At 31.5% G+C, this 15,170-nt stretch overlaps 1 protein-coding gene across 5 annotated transcripts in view; it reads right to left on the bottom strand.

Annotated features, from left to right (window-relative positions):
- LOC126744686 (ATP-binding cassette sub-family G member 4) overlaps nucleotides 1-15,170 on the bottom strand; it is a 216,363-nt gene that overhangs the window by 65,265 nt on the left and 135,928 nt on the right. For all 5 annotated transcript variants that reach the window (XM_050452196.1, XM_050452200.1, XM_050452199.1 and 2 more), the window contains 2 exons: nucleotides 8,776-8,956; nucleotides 937-1,094 (listed from right to left, as the gene is read on the bottom strand). In XM_050452196.1, the coding sequence (XP_050308153.1) occupies nucleotides 937-1,094; nucleotides 8,776-8,909 (292 nt within the window). In that variant the 5' untranslated portion in view covers nucleotides 8,910-8,956. The remainder of the gene's footprint in view (nucleotides 1-936; nucleotides 1,095-8,775; nucleotides 8,957-15,170) is intronic.

Here is a 15,170-nt window from a genome sequence, read left to right on the forward strand (position 1 = left end):
GGATTGAGTTGGTTTGGCACTATTCGCTCATTTTTTTTTGGCACTGTTAAATAAACATTTTAATGCTGCTTACGTGTCACATGACGAGGTTTTCCATTTGACATCTCAAAGTGAAGTTAGCTAGAGGTGATTGACACAACTTTATCATATATAAAATTAAACGTCCTCCTGTATATCTAAATTGACATGTTTTTTAAACAAATTATTAAGGGTCGCTTGTTTTGAAATAAAAGCACTGTATTATAAAAATTAACAGATAGGACCAGAGTTCAAATCGAAAAAAAATCGAAATATAAAGTGATGCCCTGTAGCAAGGTTTTACGAATTTCAACATAGTTTTCAGCATTTTCTCACACACTGATTTAGTAAAAAAAAGTAATTTCTCGGGCCATATGACTAATACTTTTTTATAGCGGGTTACAAGATGGAAACATCATAGCTATGTAGTGTAAGAGTCTGATGATGATGAGTAAACTGCGTCCGTAGAGAAAATGCGTCCCGCCCTTCCCAACCCGCTATATTGTAGCCACTCCACTTTAAGAATGGACTTCTACTTACTAATACTTTTTAACAGCCGACAGCTATTCGTAGTAGGACGACACCTGGTGCATACTATTTTTATAAAATCATAGATTTCTTTTAAATCTATTTTTTCTATGAATAAACTTGGATATTAAAAAATACCATAAATACGAATAATTTATAATATCCAGATAAATATTATACTATAATGTAAATTATATAGGTTAAAGATCAAAATCAAACAATGTCGCATGAAGGTTCCAAAAAGAAATCAATGCTTAAGGACTAAAAATAGTATCAATTGCTTCTTTACAGTCTATTGATTAATAACATTGACAAAATGTTTGTGGCTAATTTTAGAAATAATGCAATTTAAAAACCAAAGAGTTGATGAAATTTAGGTATCTAACTTACCTGTGAACTGAATATCAACGGGTGGCCTTTTCGAAAGATGCGTCAAAGAAACGTTGGGCTTCTTTGCATTGTTGTTTCGTAGAGTATTTCTTACTGTATTATTTGCTTTTGTGATCGTAATAGACGCCGTTCCATTGCATAGATTTGATTGTGAGCCACTGAAACGTAAGTAAAATGTAACATAAATGCTATATATAAATCAATAAAGAGTTATTTATACACGAAGAACAGAATCAACGCTTTAATTATCTATGTCAATTAAGGTATAATTAGTTTCCACATTCAAGGGTTATTATATGAATAGCTTGTAATCAGCAATGCTACACAGAAGGTTTATAATGAGAACAAATAAGAAAGATAATATAAGGAAGTAACCATATCGATCTACGTAAGCCTATACTTGAGGAGCTTGGAATTTTGCAGGCCTAATCATTAAAGATATTAAAATCAGAGTTCAAAAATATTATAGGGGACATTGGTATCGGTATGGAAAATTGATATTGTAGAAACACTTTATAAAAGTTTTATTAATATTATAAAAGAAGTTAGGATTTACATAGGAAAATCGGCGTTAGAGTGTCATGCTTTAGAGAGTCATAATTTTATATAAACCGCTTTTCGCAACTATAAATATAAAATATATGTAAGGTATTACTCTAAATTGAAATATTAAAAAATATCAATATATCTTAAATTAAAATTAATTTATTGACCGTAAGCAATGCTTCAAAACAAAAAAGCAACCTAATAAGGATAAAAATATACCCGTGTTCAAAAAATTAAAATGAATTTTAAAGATCTCGAGAGATTCTTTCGGAGAGACAGGAAGCCAAAATTTAGATTTCTGTATTATTTTAAATATTGGCTCAAATATAGTTATTTTAACCAATAGGTACATAAGAAAGTATATAGTAAAAAATAATAATAAATTTTATTTTGTAAATGATTTGTCCAAGTCAGTACATGTTTCCTCTATAGAAAAAGAGATCAATTATTTCCGCTCTTATTAATATCTGGCCTGGATGTTATGTAAATCTGTCCATTATCTTATATTCCGAAGTCATGATATCTTCTTTCTCCCAGATCCTCTTTTGCCTTCGATCTTTCGCCTAATAATTAATTATAGGAAGTTGTATTTTTCATTGCGCATAATATGATCTAAGTAAGCTGTTTTTCTCTTTGTAATAGGATCAAAGGGTGGACGATCTTTGTTTATCATTCTCAAAACTTATTTGTTTCTTACTTTGACCGTCCAAGGAATCATGAGAATTCTACGATACACGTACATATCCAATGCAGCAGTCCACGTATCTCAAATTAAGCTCCAGATCAAAATCGGTACACATGAATATCTTTCTCACTTTTATAAATGCTGCGCGAGCCTGTTATATACGACATTTTCTCTCTTTGTCTGATGACCGGTTTTTAGATAGCCGTGTTCCAAGATTTCTAAAACATTCCACACGTTCTATTGATTTTCTATCAAAAGCTGAGAGTTAGTAAGAGCGTTTTCATTCCTTGTTAATGGTAGCAACTTAATTTTCTTGGTATTTATAAAATTATTAGATTTATATTTAAAGCTGTCTGGTAAGATTTTGGGTTTCGGATCAATGAGGTAAACGTCCAGTTTAACTCAAAATAGACGACGTTTTGCAAAACATATTTGCTCCCTCTTAAATATTTATCCCCCTTAAAGGTAGAAACACAAGTTAATAATTTTGATCTTACCTATATACAGGGTGTCTCGAAAAATGTGGGAAATCTCTCTCTATATGGAACTTTCCTATAAAAAAATTTCCTATAGGCCGTCCCTACGAAGTTACGACCTCTTAAAGACGCCGCTAGAAATCGGTTTTTCTTGAATAACTTCTAAAGTACTTGGTATAATTTAATATAAATTTTACGTGATCATCACTACTAAGGACCTTTTATAACGTAGTCCTTAAAATACATTTACCTTCTTTATTTTACCAGGGGCGGACTAGGTTGTATGTACATTATAATGCTTACATTTTTAGCACCCTGTATGATAAAGACTCTGAAATAATAACTATGGATAGCTTGAACCTTAAATTAAAGAAAAGGTACTCTTTTTCATTATCGATAAAATAAACCATTTTGAAGAAAAAAATATTTAAGAAATCATGTTTTATTTTAATTACAGTTGTTTCTGAAAAAAAAATCTTGGTTTTATTTTCAGAAAAAAAAACCTGTATATTTAGCGCCCTGAGGATGCAAATATATTTTCCGAAACGTCGGCCATTTTAAGTTAAACTGGACTTTTATTGTACTGATCCCGAAACCTAAACCCATGGTTTTACCCTGTTGACCCACTGTGCTAAAAAGTTGTTGTAATTTATCAATGCTATCCGCAATGAGAACTGCGTCATCGGAATATTAAATATTATTGATCCATCCAATATTATTGTGCATCCATGCACCATTGACTCTGATCCCAATCTCTACATCCTCAAGTGCTTATTAAAAAAAAGCCTCCGAGTAAAGGTTAAATAAAAGCGAAGACAGATGTCTTACTCCTTTTTGAATTTCAAACGCTCTGTTGTTAGATAGGATTAAACCTTTGTATAGAACTGAATTATGCATTTGGGTTGTGTTACATCTGTCGACTAGTATAAAGTCTATACGATTTCTCGTATTATAGTTATGTATATCTCCAAAAACTCTTAATTTATTACAAATATAATCGGGGAGCATCTGATGTTTTAATTTAAAAATAAACAAATAAACGTTATACAAAATTCTTTGATGTACAGACAACATATCTAGGACACCCAACATAGAGACAACAGGCGTGTAACGATTACAATTTAGAATCAATCTCATAGCCCTATTTTGAATTCTTTCTAGTTGGTCAATTCTATACTGTGGCAAGTTAAACAATAATGTTGAACAGAACTGTAAATGAGGAAGAGCAATGGCGTTGTAAAGTTTTAATTTGATGTACATTGACAAATTTTTTCCAATTCTTGTTATAAATCCAACTTTTTTTGAAAATTTTCTCATTACATAATCTGCATGAGCATGGAAATTCAGATTTGCATCGAAAATTGTTCCCAAATATTTAATTTCTTTGGCATACAAAATACTTTCCCCATTAACAGAAATCTGTATATTGCCCATGTCTATAGAACTTAATCTAGATTTCTTGCCAAATATACAAAACTTGGATTTACTTGCATTTAAACTTAGTTTATTTCTACAGAGCCAGATGAATAAGTTATTGAGTTCAACCTTCATGACCTGTTGCAGTTGATGAATGTCTTTACCCACCACATATAACATTGTATCGTCCGCAAACAACACCACATTACACCCCCGCACTACCTCCACCATATCGTTGACATACAATAAAAATAGCAAGGGGCCCAAGACCCTTCCCTGCGGTACACCATGCTTTACATTAACACTTTCAGATGAACTATTTTTGTACATGACTCGCTGAACTCTACCACTTAGATAAGATTGAAACCACTTCAATACATTATGTTTAAGGCCTAACCGTTCTAATTTCCTAATTAACATTTCTCTACTCACGGTTTCAAACGCTCTCTTAAAATCCAAAAATACAGCAAGTACTAGATTCAAGAATCAGATACAAATCAGAGTCAAGGGCCCTGAGAAAATTATCAACTATATTAATAATGACAGACTCACATGAATGATTCTCACGGAACCCCGATTGGTTAGGCACAACTATTTTATTTATATTACAATGTTCGAGTAGCTGTTCCTTAACACATACTTCAAGGAGCTTCTCATAAATAGGTACGGTGTTAATTGGTCGAAATTCATTACACAATTTAGTGTTTTGCACTTTTGGAACAGGAACAACAGTAGAAAGTTTCTAGGCTTGCGGAAAAATCCCAGTACTTAAGGATGTATTGATAATATCCAAAAGACGATCACATACAACATAAGCAACATCGCAAAGAACCTGCTTAGAGATGCCACTCTCCCCACCACCAACGTTTTTTAGATTTTTAAGTATTTCCTTCATTTTAGTTATCGAAACTTTATTAAATTGTGTCAAGGTTTTCTGGACTGAAGGTGGTTCAATGAAATATGTTTGACCATTTGCTGCTGGTGGAATATCTGCAAGAATAAGATCAATACTATTCACGAAATAATTATTAAATCTATGTGCAATATCATCCTCCTGTGTAATGATTTAATTTTTAAACTTTATTTCATTAGGCATGTTTTGGTTTTTTCCTGGCAAAAGCGTCTTCAGATTTTTCCAGAGTTCTTTTTGATTATTTTTATTTAGACCTATGATATTCGCAAAAAATCTATCCTTTTCTACTCTTATCTTGCTTACTATATTATTTCTTATAGCTTTATATTCATTCCAAACGTTGTCGTTGTTTTCTATGGCAGCCCTTTTATATAATCGATCCCTTTCCTGCATTTGCTTCCTTATATCTTGAGTTATCCATTTTTTATCGGCATATTTCGGTTTCTGCACAATTTTAATTCTTGGACACATACTGTCAAGAATTGTTCTAATATCTCTGACAAAATTTTAGCTTGTAAGTCAACATCTGAACTATTTCTATTCCAATTGCATGTAAGCAGTTCTTTCTGAAGTTTATGGCATTTGTAGGTCTTAAAAGACCTAGTATAACTTACTAGATCCATTGGCTGTTTCTTTGATTGATCCATAGAAATTGATATAATAGAATGGTCACTAATTTTAGGAGTTTGATGGACTTTATGCGAGAGAGATTTGTCATTTGAAATTAAATAATCGATCAGAGTCTGACTTCTTTGGACTATTCTAGTTGGAGTCCTAATTATTTGACTAAACCCATTGGTATAAATGATACTTAATAATTTGTTACTATAAAAACTGTTTTTTAATAAATCAAAATTAAAATCCCCAAGGATAATGTTGGTGCCATTAAATCCACTAACTTGCTCTAAATATTCCCCAAAAAATTCTATAAATTTGGCATCTTGTTTCTGAGGCGAATGGTATAAAACAGAGCACAAATATTTACCTCCACCCATAGTTAGCTCAAAAGACAACAACCAGACATAATCATCAATAGACAATACAGACCCCACCTTATATCTAATATCGTTTCTAATAAGGGCCAAGACCACACCCGTTCTACTGTTGTTACTAGTGCATTGCTCCAAATTGTACCCATCAATAATCAACTCACATGGCTCAATAACCGGGGTTACGTGAGTCTCACTCAAAAGCAAGATCTTAGGCCTCCAGTCATTTACTAGTAAAATAATGTTATCTTTGTTGTTTAGATAACCTTGGCAATTAAAATAAACAATGTTGGTGTTAAGTGCAATATTTAGGTCTAATTGCTACTTAATATATTTCCTTTGTAACTCTTCAATTCGCTTATAGGAATCACAACTAGTTACATCCCAAGAAACGTGATTGACGTTTAGCCTAAGACCATACTTTTCATTAGAAACTACACAAATGATACACTTAACGCTACTTACATTACATTCTTTAACATCATGGGATCCACTACACTTTGCACACACTTTATTTTCTTTACACTCTTTCAGTAAATGACCGACAGCACTTGAAACACCTTCGGATACCATATTCGTTGAAGACAGGACAACGGTTCCAACCAATGTTCAACTTCTCCTTTTCAATAAACACTGCATACGTGGTAGCATCAACTTCCAAGATCATATTGAATTTTTTGTTTACGATTTTAGTTTTTCTCACAATTTGAATTTTTCGGTTTGGAGATTCTGGAACATTATTTTGACTCTTTATTTTGGCCAAAATTTCATTATCTGATAGGTTGTACTCAGACTCATTAATGCCCACCACCTTAATCCTGTGCTCTAAAAGTTCTGGTACCTCAACACTGTAGTTGTCACCCATGTTGTTCTGGATCTGCGACTGTATCGAAGTTAGCTCCTTCTCATTGCCACACTTAATGATAACGCCGCCACTTTTGGTTGCTTTTCCTAGAGATAAACCGACTCCAATAACAGTAGGATTGACTTTCTTTCTCAAATCCTCCTTCACTTGCTTTACATCTTTCTCCGGACCCTTTTGCTTTACAACCAAAACTTTGCTATCATTTTTGGTGCCTATTGCTGCAGCATATGACAACTTGGAGTTCACACTTGATGGGGCTGTTGACGGCTTACATTCCTTCAGGCTGGCAATTTCACGTTTCAAATTCTGGTTTTCGTTTTCAACAGGAGATCGACTTTTTGATTTAACTCGTTAGTTTTACTGACTAAGAGCTGCAAGGTGGCCATAATATCTCCTACATTATCTAAATCAATAACAATATCATCTGTGCGGCTTCTTTTCCTAGCGCGCTCTGTTTTGTATGCACCATCGCTAGATGCAGAGGGATCACACGATTCACATTTCCATGTCGATTTTCTCAAATGAAAAACCGCGCATGTCAACATTAACACACTTTCCATGAAAATACTTAGCACACCTGGTACATTGTATTATCGACTTAATGTCATCAAATACTAAATTACATTTAGCACAATTACTTTCTGGATCACCGTCATCCGTAGTACTTCCTCCAGCCATTATTTCATTAGTTAATCACAATTTCAAAATCACCCCGTATATGAATTAAATATAAGTTAATTTAGACAAATACTGTTTACAATAGAAAACCCGTTAATGATAAATTAGAGAAATAAAAATTGAATTTTACTGATTTATGGCAACTGTGATTCTAAAAGAAGTCAATACTTAGCTTGAAAGATGCAAAATTTTAAAAGACTTCTTTTGATATAAATTATTAATCAAAAACTGTACTTTAACCCTTTGAAACACGCGAAAAACTATGGATCGCCTATCATACGTGTTAACTGCTTGGACTACTACGAACTACTACTTCAACAATTAGAGGAAGAAAGGGTAATACGCGAAATTGCTGTTTGTAATTTCGCTGAAGCTATTATTTCCTGTAATAGTATACACATATATGATGAATATGATAGTAAGCCCCGAAGAGGCATATTTTAAAATTTTATAAATTTTAACATGATGAGTAGCAATCAATCAAAAAAATTTTTTTAGAGGACGAACCAAAGCCGATGGTATTCTGTAAAGAACTGATGGAATATGGTGCTTGTCAAGAGCAGGGAGGTGAAGAGGAAGTTTTTTAATGACTGTAATTAGTATAATAAAATATGAATTATGTTATTAGTATGATACTCAAACTTTAGATTAATAAGCATCTATCTTTGTTGTTTTTTTTTTTAATTTTTATTAAGGAAGATAGTCTTTGAAACAAACTGGATTTGAAGAAATAAACATTAGTATAAATGAGTTCAAAGCATAATAGAGTACTTACTAACATCACTTATCTCGGTAAGTAGACGCATACAATTTTTGAGTGGTTAATATTATCCTCTGATTTTAAGTTTATCGATTTTAGGTGATAAACTAAATGACTACTATTTATTGATTTTATTTACTAAATAATTATTGGATTTGTAATTTTTTATAAAATTATTAATACTTTTAAAATTCTATTCACGGACATAAAATCATTCCTATTTGGCTCACTTACATCCATCCTTGGACTTTGTAAAAAATCGAACATTTTTCTCAGGAACTTGAACGCAAATATATTATTTTTAATCGTTAAATAAACTAGAATGCTTGTATGTACCTACCTTAGGGATTCACAAATGAGTACATATGTACTCAAGTTGCACGTATAAAATAATTAATTAAATTTGGTGCATTATATTATTTAAATATATTTTATATTTGTTATATTATATCAATGAAAATTTAGCAGAAAAGCTTTCATATAAATTAAATGAATTAACCTTCTAACATACCTTAAAACAGATGCATTATTAAGAGATTCAGGTGGTGAATAGACGGTTCCCGATTTCGCATTATAAATTACGCATTCTTGGTCCTCCGAATCAGCTGACGGTAACGTGATATTGATTTGATTAGCTCGGGCCATTACGTCATCAGGTTGCTGTTAGTTGATCATTCACCTCTTTAGACTATCTGAAATTAAAAATAAAAATTATTTGACCTCATTTTGTGATAGCCTTTAAGTTTTTTGCATTTATTTAAAGAACTAAAATTAGAGTAAATATTAAACGATTACAGAGTCTAGGTTTTAGTGGCATACTGAAAAATTCTTTTTTAAAGTACGCGTAGCTTACAAGAGGTTTACGACAGTGGTTTATGAGGAAATAACAACAATAATAGAGTTGCTGAAATCAAAGAAAATAGTAAATAAATCTATATTCTTTGATTTCAGCCTAATAGTCAAGGCATTTGAGTATTATATCCAAAAAATTTTTATTTTCATTAATGCCCATATTTTTTAATACTACTTAAGATAATTTCTTTTTTATTTAAATTTATTTGCCTCTACAATTTTGTTGCTGTTGGAGTTTATACCTAAAAAATATTAAAAACAGCGCAAGAACGTAATTCTTCTTTCAGTATAAATGGTTGATTTTTTAGTTATAAATATTTTTTATTGATAATAATAACTACGCAATTAATTTATAATACACTTAACCCGTACACACAAAAAAATCTAGAATTCCACCAAAGTTTTTCTTATTTTCAACAATATACAGAGTGTCCAGAAGGTAGGTGCAATTTTTTAAGGGGTTAATAGCTGACCTAATTTTTAAGCCACATATGTATATGTAGGTCAAAATCCGTTTTTAAATTTTTTATTTCAACTTTTACATTTTTTTTAATAAATACCCAAATTTCATCAATCGGTGATGCATCGCAAGATACAATTAATATCTAAGCTTCAAAGTTTATTTTATTTTGTTTATTTAATCAAATACCAATGAATTGCAAGCATCTGTCTTATCTGAAAAAAATAAAAACATCGAAACGGGAAAAATAGTTTTAGAATTAAAATAAAATACTTTGTTTGATGCTTGAATAAAACTAAATAAAATTTAATGGTTCAAACCTTCATAAGCTTTCATGTTTCAAACCTTTTTAAAAAATACATCTAGGTACTACCCTTTATTTGTTAGTTATCATTCATTCGTTTTTAAGTGATGCCGATGTCTGACTAATTTCAGAATTAGAGGCTCTATTGTTTCTACATTTATTTTTCATGCTTAAAATTTCATTCGCCATGTCTAATACAGGCACGGTCGGCACCTTTATCGTCATCTCTTCTTCGATTCTATCAAATGCCTGATTATAGTTCTGCTCGCTCTCATTCTTATTGTCTAGAGAAGCTCTTGTCTAGCCCCAGATGAAAAAATCCAGAAGAGTTAAGTAAGACGATAGAGAGGGCCAAGGAAAGATATTTTGGATTAACTTATTTCAATTTAATATGAATAATACGCATTTGCTCGGAGAATTTCTTGGCGCCAAATTAAGACATGTTAGTATATTATATTAGTAAAAAAATATCAAAGATTTACTACAGAAGTCGGTTGTTTTAAATAAATAATTTTGCATAACAACATTTTTAGATTCAAAAAAGTAGTCCATTTTTCTCAAAGAGACCTCTAAATAATAATAATACAGAAAACACCTCTACTTTACGATTTATCCAAGGTCCATAAGACTGGCTATCCGACGAAATCGGCTTTTGCAAGTAATTTATTGTCCTCAAAACACTTTCCTTCCATCCCGGAAAATGTAAAAATCCTTCATGAGTGCCCCAAGAGAAAGAAGCTTGACTTATTAAAGAAGATGGAGATCACAAGGGCAAAAAGGAGTCCTGTACTGTCTTGTGTAAATGATGTTTTTGCCTTCGAACCGCATTTAATTTTTAACAATATTCATCACGACCTGGATAGCACGTAAGTTTAGCGCTTGCCTATGAACCCGATGGTCGCTGGTTCATTTCTCGACCAAGTCATATTTCACTTTTTATTATTTATTTTATTTTTTCTTTATTTCCGTTCTCCCGTTCAACTTAACCTCATTCTGATTGTTTTGTTTACTTTTATTTTATTTAGTTTTGACACCGGATTTAATGTGAACGTCAGCATTATTTTTTATTTTTTATATATTTTTTTTTGTTTCAACTTAAATGTTTGTGGTGTTAATCTAATAGCTTTACCAATAAGTCATATCGTAACATTGTAATTTATGACTATGCATTGTTGTTTATGTACCAGGGTTGCCTTCTTTTTTCTTTTAGATCTGACGATGCCTTAGGGCGGAACACATGTAAATAAAAGTTTTTAAAAAATAAACATAATTTGAGATCATTGACTTTGTGTCCCTCCAATCTCTGTATTTTTAATATTTTTAGGTAAGTATGTGATTTGTCATATTTTTATTGCACTGTGTACGCAAGAGTAGTTTCGAATAAGTTTTCTATTCGCATATGTTTTTTTACGTCACCTTGCAGAAAACTCATTTTAGTCAAAGGCTTAAAAGTACAACTTGGTTAATTGTCGTATTTATATTAACTTTAAAACGCTCTTTAACTCGATCAAATAAATTGAAAAGTGGATTTTTAATAACTTTACTTTGTTTGTTTCAAAAATATAACACATTTTTTGAAAAGAAATTAATAGCTATAGGTCAAATATTAAGAGTGTTCTTACTTAGAACAAATTAGTAATTTAAAAAACATCTATAATTAAAATACTTACACTAATTTTTATTTTTTTAATGATGAATTAAGCAAACTTCGGTAAAAAATCTGCAACTAGTTCTTCAAGTAAAGGTATGATCATGTATGACATTATTAAAATTCACCCCATTATTATTTATAATGTAATTTTATATTTTGTTCACTTTTCTATTTTTTGAATAAAATGCAGAAGCATGAATTACTACAAAAATGTAGTTTAATTTAGAAGTAATATTCCCTAGCATTTTTTCTAAATTTAATAGGAAAGCATTTAAATATAAAGTTGATATTAGAGTCCTAGTATAAAGAGTGTATCGTGATATTGATTTTTTTTTAAATTTTATAACTGGATAAGAAAATTCGTGAAATAGATCTCAGTACTTGTAGCGTATCTGTGTTATGATTAAAAATATATAAATATGCGGTTTTTGCAGCTAAATGCTACTTTTTCATAAAAATTTGTATATTTTATAAAAAAATAGCAAAGTGTGAAAATTGCACACCTATAATATTAATATTAGTTAAAAAACCGCACAGAAGTATCGAAACTTAGACACTATGTAGTACCTTGCAATCCATAAAGAACTTAATGGCTAAAGCTCTTTCTAATAAAAAATAGGTTTCCCATCTTTAATTTGAAATATGTAAATATGTCTAACATGCGTTACCAAATACTGTTGAAAGAGAAAATGACTAATGCACCCCCTTTGAAGATAAATTATTAAAAGCATTCATGCATTTGACCTTTTGTCAACTACAAAAGGAAAGTTAAGTTTAAGATGAGACACAGGGGGCTGACGTATGTACATACATTAGATGACCAAATCGGAAGCGAACACATTGCATGTATTATTCTAAGTTATATTTTATTCCGCACAACGTCTTGCCTAAGTCGACTTTCGACTTACCGGCTGATAGTACGGGAGTTAGTAACAGATTTGAGTATATGTCATACTTGCCAATATCATTTCAACTCTCACTAACAAAAAGAAAGATCGATTCTTGAAGTTGGGGCAGTGTGCAACCTTCCACCCAACCCTCTAGGAAAACTGGTAATTTTTTGATATAGGGACACTGTTTCTGGCTGCTAATAAAGCTATTCTGGTTGACTTCATTTAATTATGACTGCCCTTTTGCATAAGTATAGTTTATACCTTTAAATAGCGAAAAATTCAGGTCTTGCAGTCATATTTGCTAGTAGAGTGAGTCTTGCAGGTATGTAAGGCCCATATTCATGCGCTATATAGAGCCGATCGCTCACTTACCAATATTAAATAAATTGATTGACAGCGAGATTATAGAGATATTGTTCATGCATATAATACCCTTGGGACATGGATGGGATGAAATTGACGGGAAATACACTTGCAAGTGGTTTATTGATGATGGATTTTCAATGCAATTTATGTATTATAAGTCTTGATAATCATAATCTATATTTATTTTATTTCAGATCCTATAGTCACTGATTCAGACAAAAGAACTATGGAAATAAATGAGGCAGATAAAGACAACAACTTGAAACTGCACACTGTCGATTATTGTGACATCGAATCGAACGATGATTCTTTAGATCTGTAGGAGATTAAAGACGCCGAATATCTTATTGGACAAAAATACCTTGAACTCTTGATATCGAGAACTCGAATCGAAAATATTAAGCGTGAGTATTTTTTATTAATATTATTTTGTAATAAATTACATTTCATCTCAGTTTATTAATAAATCCTATCAATTCATTTAATACTGATAAATGAACAATCAGCTCACAAGCATACCTGCAAGTCTCTAAATATAATATTACATATATATACATATTACATTTATATACATGAGAGATGTACATTTCTAATTTTTAAAGGATTCATGTATACCTATGCAACAAAGCAGTCATATTTAAATGAGTCACCAGAAAAAACCTAGTTGACATGTTTATCTGCATGCAAGATCTTGAATCTAGAGCAAGAAAATACTTGTATTTTCCGCAATTTCTATTTTTGATGTGACTTTTAAACCTAAAATTTAAATGTCATTCATAATCCAATTTTCTAAGAAAATCTATTGCTAGCTTCCATAGTAAAAAAGATTTTTCTTCCATGACAAAAAAAAGATGGTAGCCGACAACATCAATTATTTAGTTACTCGTACAAAACCTTGTGATTTATGACGTAAAACATTAAAAAAAAACAGTTAAATGATATATGTCTTGTAAAAGGGATTATCACAGTTATTGTATTGTGAGGTATTCTGGCATTATGGTAGCTAGTGTTTACGAGAGACGACGGATTTGGCAGGCAATAAAAAAAACAAGTTGTGTACCAGAAATAATGGATGTCTCAGCTCAATGGTTTTCAAACTACAAGAGAAAAATGATTTTCTAAATGAAATCGATTGTTGAAAAAAATCTGTCAATTTTGGGTAGAAATGGAAAATCAAAATAAATATGTGATTGCCATGAATGTCAGATTGCCATTGTCTACCTGCTCCACCGCTCCTCTATACGTGACCCAATCAGCTGATTATTTAGAGTTAACAGATTCTGCGGTACTGCCAGCTCTTGTTGGTGCCAACATGGCAGCCTTGCCAACTTTTGCTATTCTTAACCACTTGAGGTTCAACAAATAAATTGAATCACTGTTAAGATGTTTATATCAGTGTAGATACGGATCCAAAAATCATTCATTAATATTAAAATCCATTGAAAAAAAAAAGCAGTAAATCATAAAATGAGAAAACAAACCCAATTTTTGGCCAAGTAGAAACTATAAATCTCTCACAATATTCAGATGCAGGACAATGAAAATTTTTTTGACAGGAACCAAAAGAAAATTTTACTTGAACAGATGGAAAAAGCTAGTTCTGGAGCTGTTCATTCAATAAATGGAACAGCTTCCCTATATTATGACACTATAAAAGAATATAATTTTTTTATAAGAGGTTCAGAAATGGAATGTAAATCTATGGCTTCGGGTCCGTAGGCAGTTTCACTAGAATGCCTATTAAAACTTGATTTTTTGTGTTGGACGAGTATCATCGTGCCCTTACACTAAACGGGCAACAAATTTCAATGCTTTAACTATCGGGAAATGTCATTAATAAATACTGGATATAAGGTTTAGTTTTCAGTATTACTCGAAAGGCTAACTGCCTACGTAGAACAATAGTTAGGTGACTACCAATGTGGGTTCAGAAAAAAGCGATCAACCGTAAATCAGATTTTTACAATCCATGAATTAATGGTGAACTGCTCAAAATACGATTAAGTCCTACATGAATTCTTTATCGACTTTAGGTAAGAGAAAGTCCTGAAGGTGAAGCTGTGTAATGCTATTAGAAATGGTAGAACTCTTAAATGAACTTGTCAGGTTAGTTGAAGGCAAGCTTTCAACCTTCTTTACTGTAAGTAATGGCCTAAACCAGGGAGACCCATCTCTTCAATTCTTTTTAATATAGCTTAGGAGATGGTAGTGGGGTAGGTAAAACCGAAGACTCTTTTATTCAGAAATCGAGACTCTCATTTTATATTGGCCTTTGCGGATCGCATCGTTGGAAACTCAATTATGAACATTAAAGAAGAATTTCTAAATATTGAATCTGCAGCGCAAAATATAGACCTAAATATAAATGAGAGTAAAAACC

The sequence above is a fragment of the Anthonomus grandis genome, chromosome 14 (assembly GCF_022605725.1).
Source record: "Anthonomus grandis grandis chromosome 14, icAntGran1.3, whole genome shotgun sequence".
Classification (NCBI taxonomy): domain Eukaryota; kingdom Metazoa; phylum Arthropoda; class Insecta; order Coleoptera; family Curculionidae; genus Anthonomus; species Anthonomus grandis.